This window comes from Dicentrarchus labrax, unplaced genomic scaffold (genome assembly GCF_905237075.1).
Source record: "Dicentrarchus labrax unplaced genomic scaffold, dlabrax2021, whole genome shotgun sequence".
Lineage (NCBI taxonomy): Eukaryota > Metazoa > Chordata > Actinopteri > Moronidae > Dicentrarchus > Dicentrarchus labrax.
Genome location: NW_026136703.1, coordinates 998,038 through 1,019,493, shown reverse-complemented (window position 1 = coordinate 1,019,493; position 21,456 = coordinate 998,038). Strand labels below are relative to the sequence as shown.

At 39.1% G+C, this 21,456-nt stretch overlaps 1 protein-coding gene across 1 annotated transcript in view; it reads right to left on the bottom strand.

The window, feature by feature from the left end:
- si:dkey-288a3.2 (protein phosphatase 1 regulatory subunit 37) overlaps positions 1-19,434 on the bottom strand; it is an 84,978-nt gene extending 65,544 nt beyond the window's left edge. The window contains exons 1-5 of the mRNA XM_051384006.1: positions 19,133-19,434; positions 18,956-19,003; positions 18,597-18,795; positions 16,686-16,786; positions 83-128 (exon numbers count right to left, since the gene is read on the bottom strand). Coding sequence (XP_051239966.1) covers positions 83-128; positions 16,686-16,786; positions 18,597-18,756 — 307 coding nt within the window. The 5' untranslated portion in view covers positions 18,757-18,795; positions 18,956-19,003; positions 19,133-19,434. The remainder of the gene's footprint in view (positions 1-82; positions 129-16,685; positions 16,787-18,596; positions 18,796-18,955; positions 19,004-19,132) is intronic.
- Positions 19,435-21,456: the final 2,022 nt, after the last annotated feature.

Below are 21,456 nucleotides of genomic sequence, written 5' to 3'. Positions count from 1 at the left end.
ACAAAATCATTGGGTGTATCATGAATGTCACATAAAGTCCTCAATCATATTTAATAATGAGGGAGTGAGGCGTTCAGCTTACCTTTGAGATCCAGACATTTCACACTGCCACCTACACACGCACCCTGCTGAGAGAGAGACAGGGAAAGGGGTAGAAGCAGGAGGTGTGAGAGAAAGGCGCGAACACACACACACACACACACACACACACACACACACACACACACACACACACACACACACACACACACACACACACAGATATTTGGCAACAGCAGTGCACCCACCACCCTCCCCAGTCTCTTTCCGCACGGCCTCTCCATCCATGCCACACTGTACCGGTTTCATCAGGGAGGCTTATTGGACGCCAGAGCATGAATTATGAATTTCACACAGTTTACCGCCGCCGTTGATGGTGACACGGCGTCCTAATTAACCAGTGTATAATAATTAGAAACAGCTGGTCATCAGTTGATGTGTTCATTTGCCAGAGCCAGTGTTCCACATACATCTAATTTGACTGCATCAATCACCGGAGGTGGCAGATTTGTACGGATGGTGGAAAACACTGATTTTCTTTTCTACGAACAAGCAAAACAGGGAAAGAGAACAGGGATGATTTTTTTTAAAAGCTGGTGGATGGTGAGATGAGATTGTGTGACGTGGGATCATTGTGCCTTTTTCTTTTTTAAATATAAGCCTGTTTCATCTCTGACATGATAGACAGCAACCAAAAAGGTATTTATGTTGATATTTAAACTGTACCTTATCATTGGTTAGGGCGGGTTGAGGTCAACAGCTGCAGTTGATTCAAACTGTTACCTGATGATCAAAATGTTGTTTCAAAGAATTGTTGTATATTAACACAGCTCTGGGAGATAGCTGCAGGAAAACTGAATATTAATTTAAAATATCAGTTAGTGGAATCAGCAATTAGGGACCACCAGGGGGCCCCAAGAGTGAGCAAATTAAAATATGAAGTCTCCCTGCTTTCCTCTGGTCATTTGTATTCTTCACAAGAAGTAAAGTGTATTAAACACATTGTTTAGGTTGGTTTATTTATTTATTTGAATGCTTTTAATTGTAATAGATTGATTTCCAAATTTGTACATCAAAACTCACATACGTTGAATAAATGTTTTGTAGAGGAAAAAATCTGTTTATTTTGCTTTAAAGGCTCTGAAAAACTCCATCGCCATCAGCTTCTTTCTCTGAGCTCTCATATGAACACAGAATAATCTGCCAAAGCTCTTGTTATTGTGTATGAGGGATTTATGTGTTTAAATCAAAATGTGAGGGAGCATTGTGAGGTTGTCTACGACTGTCGCTGATCAGACCACACCCACACGGTCAGGACGAAGCAGATCAGCTGAGTTTTCAAAATCAGAATAAAAAAATAAATGAGACTAAATAAAATGTATGATTTTTTTGATTGTTGCTTCATGAGACATTATTGTAAAGAAAAACTGCAGCTTTAAAAGCGTGTTCAGGGACTTACATATATTTTATGCTGGTTTGTTCTTGTAAGTACACCACATTTTGAGGTCTATAGCTTTCAGTAAAACTTCATGTGCATCTCCATCTCTGAGGTCAATGTGCATCTCGAGATGCAGTGCCATTAAAGATAAATGTGAAGCAACTACCACCACAACTACCTGTGACTGGACAATTCACCCCTATTGCACTGAAGTTAATTCCGATAATAATATAATATAATAATAATAATACCATGCAGCACAATTCAATATGGTAGATAGTTTGTTTTATTCCTTTGGTTCTTCTGCTGGAGACACAGTTTAGAGAGGAGGAATCAATCTAAATATTCCATTATCAGTCAATACAGATAACAATTATTAGTAATCAAGGAGACCAATAACCAATATTTGGAACCGGTATATACTGGTGGTGGAGTGTAACTAAATACATACCGAGAGTGCTGAGCGACACTACAGACAGAGAGAAATCGAAGCCAAAGTAACGTGTTTTTAATTTATCGGAAATCATCTGGTACTGTTGGGTCTCTGTAAATAATGTTTTAAAGAGTTCGGTCTAGACCTGCTCTATTTGAAAAGTGTCCTGAGATAACTTCTGTTATGAATTGGCGCTATACAAATAAAATTGAATTGAACCTGAAGAATGATGAATATTGGATCCCATAATCGGTCTATCCCTAATAGGGCCCCTACTAATAAGTATATATAAATAAATTGTTTTTAACAGATGCAGAGACAATTCATCGCAATCTCATCCCAAATTGTATCTGATGCACACTTTTTTTAAATCAGCTTTTATGTCTGATGATTTTACCATCCCCACTTTATAATGTCAGACAGTCAATTAAAGTGTTTTTGGTTGTTTTTATCAACAAAAAGGAAATGGGGTGCAGGGTGCCCAATTCTGCTCAGGGCCCCAGAAAGTCTTAGTCCCTGCCCTGTCACCCGGTTTGTGTCAGTCAAACCCAGGCATTCTCTATGCCGACTCATCTTGGCTGGCTCACTGAATTGCCGCTTTCTTATTTGCGAGCAGCGGCTTGTTTCGCCTCTCGTTGCTAAATATGATTCATTGTTCAAAGGGACACGGGGAGTACAAAAGGACTTGGAAGGCTTTCCTCGCTCAGCTCTCGCGCCGCAGAGAGGAGAGCAAGGCGGGAGACAAAAAGACGGCGGCCATAATGTGCTCCTGTTGAAAGAATTAGACAGATCAATGGGACATAAATTGCACTGTTTATGTATACAAGAGGCTGGTGTGTAATTGGTAGAGGTGGTTGAATTTCCCCCCGTAATCATCTTAACTGAGGCACACACACTCATGCACAAACATGCACATTTACACACTTATACAGTGAGGGAGAATGTGTGTATATATGTGTATGTGCTGTACACACAATGCTTTATATATAAATAAAGTCTGTCACTGTGAGAGCAGACAGGGAGGAGTGCAGATGACATTTCACCTTATTTCAGTTTGATTCAATGTTTTTTATTCACTTGACCCCAAAAATACAACAAATTACAATGATTTGAATTATAATTGATTTTTTATTCGATCTATATACAGCATTAATTGTTTTTTTATTTTCTTTTTTTTTTTATTTCACCCTTTTATTTGGAAGATTGGAGTCTTCCAAAATGTGCCATATGGGTATAACAACACCAAGAAAACAAATCAGATTTATGCACAATTATTAGGTGAAAACAAGAAACGTATGCTTGGAAAGCAACATATGCATACTAGAAAAAAAATGTATTAACATATTAACATATACATATATACAGTCCCTTGCTACTATATGTTATATTTAAATTCAATTATTTAAATTAAATTATTTTTAAAATAATACTTTATCAACCTTAGGAAGCTGCTATTTTTAGTCATGAAACAGAAATATGCATTTTTCTTTCTGCACTCTCTTTTTGCATTAGAAACGCAATATATTTGTGGCCACATGTTTATTCTCTCCTGTTCCTGCCACTCTTATATGTTCATACCTGGTAAATATTTGAAAATATATTCTGTGTTGGGTCCTTGAGAGGGCTCCCATCAAAAAGAGGAATCCTTTATTTTCACTGTAAATCCATCCGTAAGGAACACAATGACTGTAGGACTATTTTGTTCATGGGTTTCACATACTTTCTATAAAAGCTAAATCTTATTAAATAGGGATCTGTGGACTAATTTATGTCAGTTTAGGGGTCTTTCATGTAAACCACCACTCTACATAAATACACATCTGCCTCTTAAACCTTCTTGGTGGATCCATTCTCTCCCTGTAAGCAGAAAACTACCTGAATCATTTCTTTTAACCCCTTTCCCTGGGTCTTCAACAGGAGGTCCTGCAGGTATGTATTAAAATACATGTTCAATATTTTTCAATAACCTCTTGAATAATATCTCATCCTGTATAATTATTATTTTAATAGATTATTGTATGAACAATAACAATGTATGCACATTATTGAAGGCCCAGTTTAATATGCAATACAATAACATGCTCCGTCTCTCTTTAGACCATATAATGTCCCTGCATCCATGGTTGGAATTACGGGGACCTGCCTGAAATCCAACTTTGAGATATTTAGGAGGACTTGAATAGAAGCCTTATGTTGTTGTTATTTAGCCTATATGAAATGTTATTGGCCATATTACCTGTCTGTAGTAGTAACATTAGAATGTTTTGCACATTAACAATTGCTATTGACGCCACACTTCAATGTATCTGCGCATGTAATACCGTAAAATAGGGCTCCCCGAATGCCACTGTGTAATTCCAGCTTTGCTTTCGTACATTAATCTGTATCAGTAATAAAGCACCAACATGGAGCAGGTTCATCACTTTACATTATGTCAGTGGTTCCCAACTTGGGGGCCTGGACCCCCACTAGGGGTCGCCAAAGCTTCACAGGGGGTCCTGAAGCCTTCTTGATTTTAAGGGGTATAAGAACATTTTTGAAATATACCTGCCTATCGGCCTATATCTCAGCATTTAGTTCGCTTCTGTGAAGAAAACAATAAACAGTGGCCAAGCATCAGGGACACGAAAACACAGAAATGGTTAAAAAAGAGGCCTATTAAGTCTGTATGATTGTTAAAAATGATATATAAAAAATAAAAATAAAAAACATAATACGGACAGAGTATTGTATAAAACAGTTCCCTAAACAGTAAATACTCGGCTCAAAATCCGTCCAAGTCACTCATTTTACACAAACTTCCGGCAGTTATTGAGTTCACTGTTTGGGTTCATTGTACATTGAATATAATATGAAATATCTATCAAAGAAACAATCTTGGGATGACAATATGCATGTAGGTTTATTTGATTCTGCTTTAGTGGTCTGGTTGCAGCATCACTAGTCTCTTTTTGAGAAATCTAGTTTGTTTTTTTGAGGTGTTATTTTTTGTTAAACCAATGTGGGCGTAGCATTCCAGAACTGCCTTAAGCTTTTTGTCTTTAGAGCACAAAGACAAGAAAAGTTTCTCATTTTCCAGCTGGAGTTTGGAGTGGATGTTTTGGGCAGCTCTTTCACTGACTTTTGCGTACATTTCTGTCACCTCAGAATTTTTATTTGGTCTGTCACAACAACAAAAAAAGTGTCACTGTGTGCTGGCGTCCGGCTGGCGACTGCTTGTGAAACACAGTTTGTGGCGCCGAGCCAACAAATGACACTCGGTAAGAAGCAACTGGCTGGTTACCCATATCACACTCTTAAATACACACACACACACACGCACACACGTAGAGACAGAGAGAGAAACACACACGCAGCACTTCCTCCTCCCCACAAGAAAATACAGTGGCGGCTGTTTTTCATCTTAATGAATTTCTGAACTTGTTCGCTCCCTCTCCACTCGCCGCTGCCTCGCGTTGAAAGACGGAAACCGAAGGCGTCGGCTGCCAAATCAATTGATGTGTCAGGAGGGAGAGAGGACAAAATGGAGTGATAAAAAGAAAAGCGTTCCCTCCCTCACACACACACACACACAGGCAGCAGGAAAAGACAGAGAGAGGGGGGAGATCTGCTTCCCAAACTTGACTTCCACAGAAGTCATCTCTGGTGCATTCACTATTCTTCACTCAACCGTCCAGAGCTGCTCTGCCTCTCCGGATGGCTTTGTATTAAAAACTGTTTTGAGAGCACTATTTTTCCTCTTTGCCCATTTAATTAACTGACAAAAAAAAATCAAATAAATACATATATAGTTGTATGTGTTTTTAACGTGCGTTTCCAGAGCTCTTAGGGGTTAAAAATCACCCCCGCATTTCCCTTTCAGCATCTTTTCTGCAATAAAGGATGAATTATTTAAAATAACACGACCTTTTATCTCACACCCTTTGAAGGCAACAAATTAAAAATGTAAATTGGGAGCTAATTAATATGCAAATGTATTCGTTCGCTGTTAACAATTAGCAATTAAAGCTGCAGTGTCTAGAAAGAGCACAGACAAAATTAGTAACTTCATTTATCATTTAAAAAAAAGACAGAGAGAGAGAGATCTAAAAACGTACATAAAATTCTAATTGACTTCCAGAGTATTTCCCACTGTCACTGCCTTTGTTCATCCGCACTGCTTTTGAAATACATGATAGCGTGCATTTAGCGACTTAATTAATGCCACTTTGTGTAAAATATACTGTCCCCTTAAATGGCTGGTGTCAAAAATAATGTACACATTCCAGGCTGAGTGGCGAGTGCTTGGCTGGGAGCGTGTGTGTGTGTGTGTGTGTGTGTGTGTGTTCAGAGTGTGTGAATGTCGCTTCAGCAGTCTGATCTGTGTGTTTGGGTGTGTTGTACATTTAACTCTCTGCTGAATTTTAGATTTAGTTCTGCGAGTTACTCTCTGTGCGATTCTGTCAGCACTCACGCTGGAGGGAAGGAGAGAGACAAACACAGGGATCTGGATCCATTCAGAGCCTGATGCAGAATTATTATATTATCAGTACTTTCTCAAATTCTTTTTTAAATTATCACTCGGAATAAGGAGTGTATATAACAACAAGCTGGCCACCATATTAGATGTACACCTTTGTTTCTTTATTTCTGGGTATTGCGTTCTAAAATGGGCCATCTTCTCCCTGCAGTGTTCAGGAAAAACAGTGGACGAAGGTTGTGCTGAAGGATCCCAGGAGTCTTGCATCACCAGGATCTGTTCATTGGCACTAAAATGTGGTTTGGTCAATCTTTATTTCAGTCTTTAAGATAAAATAAATGAAAAAAAAGAATTAGGGCAATCAACTGAAATATTATAGAAATTGCAATATGGCCATGTGCAATATGCACATTTTTTGCTAAAGGTATAATGTGTGACAAACAGCTATTTAATGTAAGTACTGTTGTGCTGCAAAATGCCCTGGTCTACAAATCCTGTTGTCCAGATGTAAGACATTTGGCGCAGACCCCAACAAACATCAAATCATCAGGATTTCAATCATCATTGATCGATCGATCATTCACATTAATCATAAATCATGTCGTATACCTGATATTTTTTGCCACATTGTACAGCCCTAATTAGAATAAAAATGAAAACAGCGATCTAAGTGCTTACAAGTAATCAAATTACTAACCCTCAAAGAATATATTAATTACAGTGTATAAGCTGAAAAGAAATAAAAGTTGTATACACACACATGTGGACAGTAGCTACAACTCAGGACACTGACGTCATGTCTTTTGTACTCTTCTAGCAATTTGGGGGTGTTATAATGGCTTCAATGGGGGTAAATTAAGGCTTTAAAAAAAACATGTGAATTTATCACATCAAGTGAAACACGTTTCACATGTGAAAATGTATATAGACACGGGATTTTACATACTGCACTTGTGAAAGGGGATTAGGATTCAGTAGAATGAGAAAAGATAATCAGGAAATTTCACAGATTTGCTCAGACAAATCTTATGGGTTTGGGGTTACGCTGAGAGAAACTGGGCTTCTTTTTTGTAATTTGATGTCCTGCCGTTCCCTTTAGGACAGGAGAGGTGGCTCAATCTTAAAATCAGTTAGCTGTCGCACCGCATTCTGTGTAAGTCTGACATTCCATTCTGTCTTTCACACAATGCCTTTTCCTCTTTCTCTTTCTGATGGACAGATCCATGCCACAAGTATTAATATTTTCATCCTCGAATGCTGCTCATTTGGGATAGATAACTAATTCAACATTTCACAAGTTCCTCCCAGAAGGGTTAGGGAGGTTATTCAATGCACTTCTGATTTTTCCGCATTTAAAGGATGAGTCATATGATATTCTGTATTTTTACTATTTCTAATAAAGCTCATGAAAAGACAAAATTGCAAAAAATGGTTGCGATTTCTTTTTGTTTAAAAAAAAAAAAAAAAAAAAAATTTTTTTAAAAAAAAAAAAAAAAAAAAAAATTTTATTTTTTTTTTTTTTTGGGGGTTTATTTTTTTAAAAAAAAAAAAATTTGATTTTTTGATTTATTTTTAAAAAAAAAAAAAAATACTTTTTTTTTTTTTAAAAAAAAAAAAAAAAAATAAAATCAAAAAAATTTTTTTTTGTTTTTTTTTCTTCTTGGTTTTTTTTTAAAAAAAAAAGGGAAAAACACTGCGACATGCATTGCAATTCTTTTAGAAATGTTGCTGTAAAAGACATTTTAGGTCACAACAATCCCTAAAAAAGCCAGTGAAATCCTAAAGGGACTGAAAATTGCAAGAGATGCATTGCATAGATAGGGATTGGTTGAATTTGAGTTAACTCTTGTGAATGCAACATTGCAACTTCCTGGTTATATGCTACAAAATGCAGTAATTCTACAGCAATTACAAACAATTCAAATGTCACAACATATTGTTTACATGAGGGTATTTATTTGTTGACTTGTATTATGGCTTTTTGGTCATTTTTGGCAGCATTGCTTCTCCCCTTGTGTGAACCCTCAGTGAGTCCAGACCGGTAATATCATCCCACTTACAAAAGCACTCATATTACTTGTGCGACCACCCAACCATGCAAATTCAATTCAGCCTAATAGTGCACCACCAATAGTGCATCACACATGCCATTCAGTTTAACTGCAAAGGCTCTGAATTCAATTAGAGGCAGAGGATGTAAAATAGACTCTTTTACACGTAGACAAGGTTTTATCCTTTTGCAGTTATGCATGCTGTTTCCCAAACGGCATTAAAGCAGAGTCGTGTAAAGCTACAACAAAAAGGCTTTGGAGTCAGTGTGTTTTAAATAAAGCATGTTGTGGCTAACAGTGTGTGTGTGTGTGTGTGTGTGTGTGTGTGTGTGTGTGTGTGTGTGTGTGTGGCTGCCGTCTGAATGACAGACTGGAGTGCGTTAGTGCCGGGTCCCGTGGAGATCCTCATCCCGACCCCTACTTCCCGCTCCTCTTTTTTTCTGTGTGATCGCGGCTGCTGCCACTGTACGGCATTTCCAACCGCCCCTTTATCGGCGTCTCGTCCTGTAATGAGAGTAGCGACATATGTCCGGTCCCCCTGCTGTTTCCTGATAAGCGCTCACATTCAGCAGGCACAGGAACACTCCTCCACCTCCTCCTCCTCCTCTCTGTGCTTTTATTTTGCATTCGAAAGGCACTAACAACCAGCGAGGAAAAAGTGTGCCACTTACTTAGTGACATTTACCTCGCTGCAGACTATTCCACATGGGGAGGGGGGGTGCAATAACAATCAGCATGCATTTAATTTAAAAGAAAAAAATGTTCCCTTTAGAATTAGGCAGGCAGGGAGAGATATAGCTTTCTCTCTCTGTGTGTGTGTGTGTGTGTGTGTGTGTGTGTGTGTGTGTGTGTGTGTGTGTGTGTGTGTGTGTGTGTGTGGAAGGAGCCATAACAGTTGTGCCGGCAGACTTCCGCAGTGCAACATTAATGCTAATCAAAAGAGCTGAGAAAGCAGCGGTGGTCTGTAAAAACAGATTTTCTCTTGTCTTTTCATTTCTGGAGGGATCCCCCCCCTTCGGAAGGATTTATCCCCGGGAAAATAACATTTGTGGGTATTGAATCTGACCCCATGAATTTAAGACAGGCATACTGTCATGTAAGGCCATTTTTTGCCTTAGCTGTGGGATAAATAGGGAAAGTTAAGTTGTGGTAATTGATTTCTCTTCAGTCCACTCAACTGAATAATCTGCAAGGGAAACAACCGCTAAGCTATTCATTTGAAGATTTGCCAACATGCAACTAATGCCGAGCTTACTCTCCAAACATCATGCAAAGAATACAAACTCATAGTCTGAGCTCCTTCTACTTAGAATCCTTTTGTGTTGGAAGGGTAGGAACATACTTCACTTAAAACATAGAAACAACTGTTTCTTTTCCTCTGTAAACTGAAATAAATCAATAAATCAATAAAGCCTAAGCGAGAGGGAATATTGGGCCAATACAGCTATTTAACTCCATGCAAACTGATGTGTGTGATCTAAAGTCTGATCACAATCAGTGAGAATGATCATTTTTGCATACATTTTCATTTTCACTGAAAAAACTATTAAAATCATTAGAATGTGACATTTGTTGGGGTCTGTACCAAACAAACATGTTTCCTTACATCTGGAGAACAACATTTGTAGACCAGGGCATCTCTGCAGAACTACAGTACTTCATATAATGCTGTTTGTAACACATTTTACATAAAATATTGGTCATATTGTGATTTGGATAATATTTCCATTAATTGTGCAGCCCTAATGGACATATCTGTAATTGGGACATGTTACTTAAATCTATATTTTGTATCAGAGTAATTGTCAGCGGAAATTATTTCTCAAACCTAAGTTGTAAACATTTGGTAAATGGACTTTACTTTTATAGCACCTTTCTAGTCTTTGGACCACTCAATGTGCTGTACACTACATGCCACACTCACCCCATTCACACACATTCATACACTGATGGCAGTGGCTGCCATGCAAGGTTCCAACTGCTCACCAGAACGGAAACAAATCATTCATACACACTCATACACTGATGCACAGCATTGGGAGCAATTTGGGGTTCAGTGTCTTGCTCAAGGACACTTAGACATGCAGCGAGAGGAGCCGGGGATCGAACTGCCAACCTTCTGATTAGTGGACGACCCGTTTTACCTCTGAGCCCCAGCCGCCCCTTTGTTTTGTTTATTTACAAAATAAACAAAACAAAATAACTATACATAAAAACAGCAGAATTCACCAAAAGTCAAAAACAAAACATCTGTGTTACCATTAGCGACAGAAACAGGTTTAATGGTCTCTGTTTGTTTTGTGTTTGGTGGGACTAAGGTCACATTAGCGGCTGTGGCTCAGAGGCAGAGCGGGTTGTTCCTGTGGGTTCTATCCCCAGCTCCTGGTGCCACATGTTGAAGTATCCTTCAGCAAGATACTGAACCTGATGCCGTGCATCGGTGTGTGAGTGTGTATGAATGAGTTAGTTTCTGTTCGATGGACTTTGTCATCACTGAGTGAATGTGTGTGAAAGGGTGAATGTGGCACGTAGTGTAAAATCGCTTTGAGTGGTCGGAAGACTAGAAAGGAGCTATACAAGTACAGGTCCATTTACCATTTCTGTACTGTAAAAGTTTTACCCTTCATTTCTGCTGATTTCTTCTGAAAGGATGCCGAGCCTGGTTTAGAAAGTGAAAGTAAAAGTAGCAGTATACGTATATCTATCAATGTGTCCACATGTATGCATACATACTGAAGTTTTGTGTCTGTATATGTATATATATATATATATATACACACATATATATATGCATAACTAACTTGTATTTATTGTAATTGTTGCATTGTGGGAAGTGTAGGCATTCACCTTTTTCAGTCACTGCTATAATCTGAGTCATTATTTCAGAACCGTAAGCACTTGCTTTCAGTTTTTATTAATTTTAACTTAAATACTAAACTAATGATGGAATCAATCGAAAAATGTCCCTCTATCCCTGAGACCAGTCTTACAGTACCACCTGAAATAGCTCCTAATGTGTAATCACAGTTTTTTATATATAAATCAGTGCAGTTAAGCTCTCCCTGTGTGCCTAAAGAGTTGTGTAGAGCCGGAGCTTGATCATCTCAATTACCTTGAATCAAACAGAGCCAAACAGAAAAAGAGAGGGGAGACGCAGAGTCAGAGCAGAGGGTTTAAGTGTGGTGGCCTCAGACCCCTGGCTGGCTCCAACCTATTATTGTTTACCACTCCTATGAAGATGTCATGAATAGCAACACTGTTTTATCCACTTACAACATTTCAAAGGAGTGCAAAGGGGCCCAAGGGTGCAATAAAAAAAGCTTTAAATAGTCTTCAATGCTGTTCCTTGGGGAAATCGCCGCTCGCCTTAAAAGACCTAATTTAATAAATTTGCTCTTTAGGCGTTCGTCTTTTCGTTTTGCATCGTCTTATTATGGATTCATTCACATGCAGCCCTTTTGGTCTAAATATTGCCCCTCTTAGCTAATGCTTAACCATACATATTTTACTCTTTCAGGAGGACCACCTACATTCGTTTCCAATGAAACTGGGTTCATTAGCACCTCAGAGATAATACGCCGGCTGTATGCTTAATGTAAGCACTGATAAGTCTCTAATTTTCCACAAATAATTCCCCTTGATCTCAAGTAAAATTTATGCAGGGGGGGTAGAGAGCGGCGTGCTTTGACGTTGCTGGTCCAAGTAAAGTAAGTATGTACATAAAATGAATTATAAATGGCAGACTGTGTGTTTCAAGTGTGGGTAAGAGAGAATAAGTGAGTTTATTTTATTGGAGAGGGAGAGAAAATGAGTGTGTGTCACTGAGAAAGAGACTTTTTTATGCTTGCACTAGAGAGCGTATACAAGTGTGACTGTGATTCTTGTTGTGCACAATTGCTGATATTCTGATATGAGTATGAACTATGTAGAATTAAACAGTCTGAGAGCAGTACATCTGAAAATATAGATTTTTTTTTAATTTCATCTTTTATATTTCAAGAGAAAATGAAGACACTCAGAGGACTTTTTTTCTGAAGGTGTGTGATTGTGATGTCACCCATTGGTACAATTTTGAAGCCTTGAGTTTGCCAATATGGTTGTCGCTATTTTGTTTTATTGCAGCCAGAAGCAGTGATATACTGCGAGTTGAGTTGCTCTCATTGGCTGTGCAGTTTTGACTCGTCCGTAGAAATCTCGTATTACAGATAAAAAGTACACTAAAATATGTTTCTGAAATGGTTTTAGGTAAGAAATAGTAAACGCAGTAACAGAATCTTGATTCATATTTGATCAAATGGAAAATGGACTGTATTTGTATAGAACCTTTGTGGTCTTCCGACCACTCAGAGCACTTTTATACTACATGCCACATTCACCCTTTCACACACATTGATGGCAAAGCCCAACAGAAACTAACTCAGACAGCATCGGGGGCAATTTGTATCTTGCTCAAGGATACTCGCTCTACCTCTGAGCCACAGCTCTTCCTAGTTTGACAATTTGATCTGAGTTTAGTGCGTTAAGGAGGACGGACTCACTGAGAATGACAGTGTAGCCATGCCCTAAAGCATACCCTGCTTTATGTTCTATTTTACTCTAAATGGGTCCCTTATTTACTAAATGAACACCATGCTGTATGGAAGAAGTTACTGAGCCATTAAATCAAGTCAGAATTTCTCCTCATTTCTCCATAAGGCTCAGTGCTATCAGACTTCTTTTTTACAGCCAATAGAGCTGCCCCCTGCTGGCCATTAGAAAGAATGCAAGTTTAAGACACTTAAAGGCCCGGATACACCAACCCGTGTGGACGTCGTCGGACAGTCGGGGGAGGTTGGTGACTGGAGTCGGTTCGGTGTGTCCCGTGCCGTCGTCAGTTGGCGTCGGCGTTCATTTTGGTCGATTCGACATGTAGAATAGGCCAGTGGCCGTCGGCCTCAATGACCAATCTGATTGGTGGAGTGCTAGCCCTTGACTAGACAATCAGTGAGTGCACGAGAAAACCAGAAGTGACGATGGTAAACATACTACGCCAACGCCAATCTTGTTATTATTAGCCATCGTATTTTCCGTTCAGCGAGTAATGACAATAACGATCCTTCTTGACTACTATCAACACTCTCTGATGAAAACAATGACTGACAACAGCTTGCTCTGTGTTTACTAGGTCTAGAGTGATCCGTCATTTCCGGTTTTCTTTTTTTTGGGGGCGATAACACAGATTAGCGCCACCCTCTGTTATGGGGATGTATTACGCCTCGCGCACGGGCAGAACGTACGCTCCAGTCGGCGTCGGTTTGGTGTGTTCGGAGGCATTTTTTGGACCGACTCGGGGAGACAGGAGCCGACTGATCAGTCTGACTGCTTTTCTGCCGACAGTCGGCCGGCCGTCGGGTTGGTGTGTCCTGTCCTTAATAGACCCAAAAGCTCAGTCCACTAATTATATACTGTCAATGGCTGAGAGAAAATGCAAGGCAAATTTCAGAGGCAGTTTATTTACTGGGGGGGTAAACACCGGCAGTAAACACCCCCCCAGTCCTGATGCAAAGCTGGAAAAAACTGAGATAAAATTGCCATGGCCTAATAAATTCCATTGCCGTTTGAAGAACTCCCAAATTGACTAGACATCTTTTTAATCAGTCTCCTTTTTACCAACACAGTCAGGCTACACAGTCTCTGACATAGTCTAGTGGGTTTGTTGTGGGAAGTGAGTTTTTCCTGTGTGTGTTAGAGAAGTACCAGCATGTTGCTGCGGTCACAGAAAAGTGCTCTATGCTATTCTATTAGTGGCAGTTACTTTAGTCAGCTGTAACGTGTGTAGGTAAGCTCAAGTTGCTGCATAACAGGCACTGAAAGGCCCTGCCACAGAAGAGAAATAAAAAATACTAGTTACCAACTACAAACCAGGAGCCAACACAGGTTCGGAGCCACAGAAAGGTAACATACTGGTTCTTTTATGTAGTTGTATGGACATGAAAATATTTAGGAGGATCTCCTGGCAGAAATTAAATATAATATTCATAGCTATGTTTTCATTAGTGAAAATGTGAAATAAGAATTGTTGTGTTTTCGTTACCTTAGAATGAGCTGTTTTCAACAGAGGGAGCAGGTCCTCGTATACAGAGTCTGCCATGTTGAACCGCCATGTTTCTACAGTAGCCCAGAATGGACAAACCAAACACTGGCTTTAAATAGAACTGTTTGCGTTTTTCGGGAGTTTCACAGCCACTGTAGTTTCTGCTACACGCTTGGAAGACTGAGCTGTATTCAAATGGTGGCAATCTGCAACATCACCACTAGATGCCACTGAATCCTACACACTGGTCCTTTAAGTGTTGTACATCATTCTGTAACTGTATATGTGTCGTGTACAGCTGTTAATTACTTGCCTTTGCACAAACATGAGCCCTGCAGTTAACCTGCTCTTACTTGGAGCTGAGATGCTGGTAGAGATCCACAGCAATAATAAGCCTGATTGAGGCCGATAGAAGCAAATTAGCCAGTATGTGTTGGTGCTCCAAAACCAGTTATGTGTGTCTGTCACACAAAAGTGCCTCTGTTTTAATAAAACCTTGATACTGCAGTTGGATATGCTCTGACAGTGTATGAGGATTGAGTTGCACCAAGTTATAGTGTTGATATTGATTCTTTCTGGAGTGCTATAATATCACGGCATGGTACACTTATTTTTATGAGCAGAGTTGCTGATGTTGCATAAAAGAACAGGGTTACATACTCTTCTTTTAAAGCAACATTTCACTTTGCAGGTTTGGTTTCATCGGGTTAGAGTTTAGACCTCTAGCAAGAGGGTCTATTGACACTATTTTAATTAAAACTTTTTCAAGTGGTAATGGTCTTAGAATCAGGTTCAAGGCAAAAATCATGTTCAGTAGAATCAAACTGTCAAAAACTAAATGAGAACAGGGCCATGAACAAATCATAACTTTAAGGGTGTATTAGCACTATGGTTGTGGCTTTGCAGATCCTGCCATTGGTTTAACCAGTTATGATAACATGTTACTTACAAAGTTAATTGTTGAGATTTGGAAACACGACAACGTCATTGAAAATGAGTCCAACGAAACAAGAAACACGAGCAGTCAGATGATCAGACAGGTTGTAAACAATCCCTCGGGTTAGTCGAACTTAATATGATGAGAAAACATTTTTGCTCGTGTCCCCTTATAAGTTGTGAGCCTGATTTTCATCTCTCTGATTGTTCCATTTCAGAAATTTTAGAATGAAAGAGTAAACTACATTTTGTCAGAAATTTCAAACTTGCTGCTGCAAACATATATCTGAGATCTGGAACAAAAATCCTCAATATGGACACAGAATCTGCACAGTCAGTCTAGTTCCACATTTTGAGCCTTGGTACGAAGCCTCGGTTTGACGACATATGATATTTGTGAAAGTTGAACAAGCAAGTCAAAAATGTTTTAGGCAACATGTTGTCACTCACAACTCACACAGGGGCTCTGTGGTCAAGTTAGCAACAATACATGTTCAATGTCTGATTAGACTTCTTAGGTAAGAGATTGACTACGTTATACGGTTGGTTGATCTGATTGGTTGAAGTTTGCCGTGGTTCATCCAATAACCTGTTAAGTATTTTTTGAAAGTGCCTGTCTTTTTCCAAACAGTTTCAAACGACGATTTCCCAGATGGTTATGTGTTACAAACCATCTAGCGCAGTTATGTTACCACTCACCAAGCAGCAGTATTTGACGACTTTGGAGAGAGACCGGCTTGGTTTTTTCGTCGCCAGAGAAAAGATGTTTTAGTAGTCAGAGGGCCGCGAGACAAGTCTCCAGTGGGAGATGGGCTGTATCCAATGAGAGCGCAAAAGGAAACACACACACACACACACACACACACACACACACACACACACACACACACACAGTGACTTCTATTTGCATAATTCGCAGATTACTACACTTTGTCTGAGATCAGTTGTGTAATTTGTGCGGCCCCACATCCTCATGATAACAGTGTGAGAAAAAGAATGTCTTACAGTATGAGTAGTACAGTAGTGAGTGTCCATGTGAGTTAGTTAAGACATCCCTGGAATTACTGTAATTCCTCAGGGATTCACATTCTGACACAATGTTGGGAAATACAGTAAGTTAGTGTGCAGCAGATTGAGCAGTGATAGCCACTGATAAACAGCACTACCCACAGAAACTTCAACAGTAAAACAGGCCTCACCTCATGCTGTTTGACTGACACGTACAAAGACTAACGCTGATGTGTGAAGCAGCGTACCTGGAGCTGTTGCAGGATGTGCGCTCTGGGTTGGACCTGGTGTCTGCTGCAGCTCTGCTGGTAGGCCACCATTACCTCTGTCAAGGTGAGGCAGCTGTCAACTAAAATAGAAGAATGCACTTATTCAGCGCTTTAATGTCTCTGCATCCCAGTGAGCCACCAGCATCCATTCAAAAGTGCTTCAGGGGCTTGGAAATGCCATACGGTAAACTGTGCTGTGCTCTGAGTCTGTGTGTGTGTGTGTGTGTGTGTGTGTGTGTGTGTTTGTGCTACAGGGAAGATGGCAGTCACTGAGAAGTTTCAAAGACATGAATGTCTGTCTGAACAATAAATCAACCAATCAGGGATCTCGATTTATCAACCACAGCCTTATGGGATGGGAAATTCCAGATGTGAGAGACTACAGAGGATTTAACAACTCAAACACTTAAACATTTTGATCCTTGTATACCCTTCAAACGCTGGATAGCAGTTAAAACATTTGAGTTTAAAGGTCCAGTGTGTAACATTTAGGAGAAGCTATTGTCAGAAATGGAATATAATATTCATAGTTATGTTTTTATTAGTGTATAATCACCTGATGAGAGAATTGCTGTGTTTTTGTTATCTTAGAATGAGCTTTTTTTATCAACAGAAGTTGTGGGTTGCCTTCCATGGAGGCTGCCATGTTGAGCCAAATTAGTCTAGATAGGGGGGTTTGTGTTTTTTTGCACGTTTCATGGCCACCGTAGTTTCTCCTTCACTCTTGGAAGGGGAGAGTGAAGTGAAGGAGTTGCAATCTGAAAATACGCCACTTGATGCCACTAAATCCTACAGAGTGGACCTTTAATACACTGTAGAGATTATAAAACAAAGATAAATAAATTTCAGTTTTCAAGTTCAGTCTTCAGGTCAGAAGAACTAATTACTGAAATAATACCTAAAAGGATTAAATCAACAGTAGATCACAGCAGTTTTTTATTTCCGCATGCAAGGATACAAGAAAAAAACAGGGTCTCTTGTGATAACAGAAATGTCTATTTTATAAGGAGTACGGTCTAGACCTCAGGGCTCTTTAGCATCCTGGTTTTTGTAGGCCAAGCCAGGATGAGAATGTGAGACTAAAGCCAAGTTTAAGTAATATGGATAAATGCACGTTTACAGCTTTCTTCAACAGACCACAAGGTTAATAATAGATTCACAGATTCTGAAATGAGTAACATAACCACCCTGCATCTTCACTATAAGTGTGGAAAAAACCATAAACATTGGAAAATGTATTCTTGAGGAACATTTCCAATCATCATCATCATGAAACCAATACTACCTTTCATTGAAACAATATCAATCTAAAACAAGCTACACACTAATATCCAGTAAAGACAAAGTCATTGACTTTCAAAATAATAATTTGGCCGATAGAAAATGCAGATACTGATTATTTTGTTGTTATTTATTTGTTGTTATAATTTGTGCCAGTGCTGGAAAACAGAACTTTTTCTCCAATATCCAACTTAGAAATAACTAACACAACATTTAACCAGCGCAACACCGATGTGACACAACAGATAAAGATCAGCCACTGACATGGCTGACTGCTATCTTATTTGCAGATAGGCTGACGCAGTCAAGACAATATTTCGATTTTTATTAGCCGGTCCCAAGTGTGGATGATATATTGGTGCATCCCTATACAGAATGAGTGAATATAGTATTTACTGTTAAGAATTCACCCCAAAAAATACTAGTTTACAACGTTACCATTACAAAAACATTACAGTACAAGTATTTGCAATTTTTTGTTGAGTCAACGTATAACTGAAATTTTTTTTTCAATGAATGGCAACTTTAATATAGATGACCACCAAAATGACATTATGATATCATCATGATATTAAATTAGACTTATAGTGAACTTAAACAGCAGCTCACCCTTCCTGTCAGTGTTCCTGTGCTCAGCGAAGCCCGATACTATCTGTTCATCGGGGGGAAAAGACACATGCTTTCCTCCTTTACTCCTCTTCTTCTGGTTCTTGTTGGGGTTCTCTGCTCCATCATCGCTCTGCTCATCATTGTCACTACAGTGGGTCATCACTCTATTTAGGACTTCACTTCACTGCAGAGCTTTCTACTGGAATTTGAAAGCAAAGGTTCAGTTCACTCCAAGCGGTCAACGTGTCAACAACCACCACAGCCAATCACCTCCGGGAGCCATGGCAACAGATACTGAAGTAATACTTATTCAAAGAGGGAGCAAAAATGTGTGCAACAGTTGATGTAAACAGGTGTACCGGTGGCCCTCTCTGATGTGAAGTGCAGCTCTCTCCACTCTGTGATCACTTGGAAAGACAAGACACAAAAGAAACAATATCTTATTCATGAGTTGTGTGCAGGGTTGCAAGTGAAACCCAATATGTTTGTATCAAATGACACATTCAAAATAGGTAAGGCTCTGCACATTTGCATACCTATTCAAATTCAGCATTTACAGCAACATTCAGGAGAATGTATGCATTGAGGTGGGCAGGTCGGAAAGTATATCTTGAACCAGAGTTTCTCCTGGTTCAAAATGATCCAGGTCATACACTGAAGCGGAGGGCCCGAAGTGGCATAAGTGCTGCGTGAAAACAGAATTTAGAGGTGTGATATTTTAACGTGACTTTTATGTTATTTTCATACCACCTTTATGCATCTTTAAAGCTGCTCTAATCAATAGTTTCATTGCAGCTGGCGTCCCATATACGGAATTGCTGCAGCGGCCCGGGTTCGAATCGGACCTGTGTGTCATCCCCTCTCTCTCGCAATTTCTTTTTACTTTAATGCACACAAATGTGCTAATTGTTGAAAATGCCCTTTGGCTGTCAATCTACATTTTGACTACATGCAGATCTACCTTCGAACTGACATTTCAACCAGTTGGTAATGACAAATAATTTAAAAAAAAAGTGGAATCTTTTAAAATATAAAAAAACATTTCTGGTTGTAATTTTTTAATAAGATTTTTTTTCTAGGAGACAATTAACAGGTTAAACATTGCATTTAAATTAGGGATGCACAATAATTATCGGCTGATAATGGGAACTTTATATTATTATAAATTATCAGGATAACTAAATTGGAGCTAATAAATTATCGGTTGAGATCAATAATAATTTATTTTGAATTCTTATGCAAAATGCTTGACAGGCTTTATATTTTATGAAAGCCCCAAAGTATTTTTTATGAACTAAGCTCAAGGTTAGCTCAAAACAGAGTGTGTCAAAACAGAGGAACGTATGCAGGGCTGAGGTCACAGATGAAGCTATTAGTGTTTCCTAATTAATTCCACTAGTTTCTCCTTTTTTTATCAGCTGTTGACACACCAAAGAAAAGGACCTGAGGCTACAGCAACATTTATCAAAAACTCTTGAAGCATGAAGGACAAGCGAGAGATGTAAGCAATGCAAAATATACACAAAGTGGACTCAAATCCTCAAGAGCATTTTACACAAAGACCCAGGCTTAACTCTTAGTAACATTTACATTTAAAAAGCATCAATTAATTAACAAAATGCCAAATTAGTCAAATCATTTGTATTACATTATTATATATTTGTATTATAATTTGCAGTATATTTACAATGAATTTAAGAATGAGAATGAACACAGACAGGTATCACAGCAACAGTCTTTCATAGTCACAACCATGTTTTACTCACATGTGCCACACAACAGCCTTTCCTCAGTGGGTCCCTCATAGAGATTGACTAATATCTGCAGCCAGCTTCAGTGGCCGTTAGAGGAACTGCACTTTTTCTATGTGTTTGTTAAGTTTGTGACTCGGTTTGCAGCCACAGAGGTTGCTGTACAGAGTGATGTGTGATGCGGGAGGTAACAGCGAGCAGTGACAGACCACGCTTAGTGTAGCAGGGGGAGCGTGCCTATGTTCCCACAGCCCTATGTTCCCACAGCCCTATGTTCCAACATTTCTAAGATTTTTTTTCCAAAATTAGGCCCGATGTTCCCACAGTTCCTTTTTCATAAATTCGTATCAGATTTGGTAGCCAATTACACCCAACCTATTACCTTACCCTAACCCAATGTAGGAACACAAGATCTAATTTTGAAAATGTCCTAGAAATGTGGGAACATAGGGCTGCGGGACCATTGGGCTGTGGGAACATAGGGCTGACCCCATAGCAGGAATACAGCTGCCAGTAGTCAGAGCTCACAAAGAAACACAAAGAGTCCACAGGAGCTTTTACAGTCACTAGAAGCACATTCACTGCCATTAGCTTGGTTTCAACATATATAGCATATTAGTATATTATAGCCCAATATGTAGAATTCAAATACTTACCCAAAAATGTCAAGATTTGGATGTGAATTGATCAACAACACTACTAAATACCCATATACAGAGGTTTTCAGCTGGAAAAAAAAGTGGTTTAGGGGTTTAGTTACTCACTAAACTAATTACTAACTAAAGAACGTTAACTCATACACAACACACAGATTTTGGAAGCCCAGCGAGAAAACAGCAGCCCACAGCTCAGCAGCTGGATGTCACTTACACAAATATGAGCATGTGATGGAAAAACAGCATTCTCATTCAATTCATTCTTCATTCAATCATCAGTTTCTCATTAGAATGACCTACAGAATACCTTTTTCTTCACATTGGCGGGAATGGGCTTCCACACATTCCTCATTGTTTAGCTAAAGAAAGCCCACAGGTGCCTATGCCAGTCATACAAATACATGACTGTTGCTTTGGAATTGGTTTATACAACATGGGAATTACTTTTCTGTT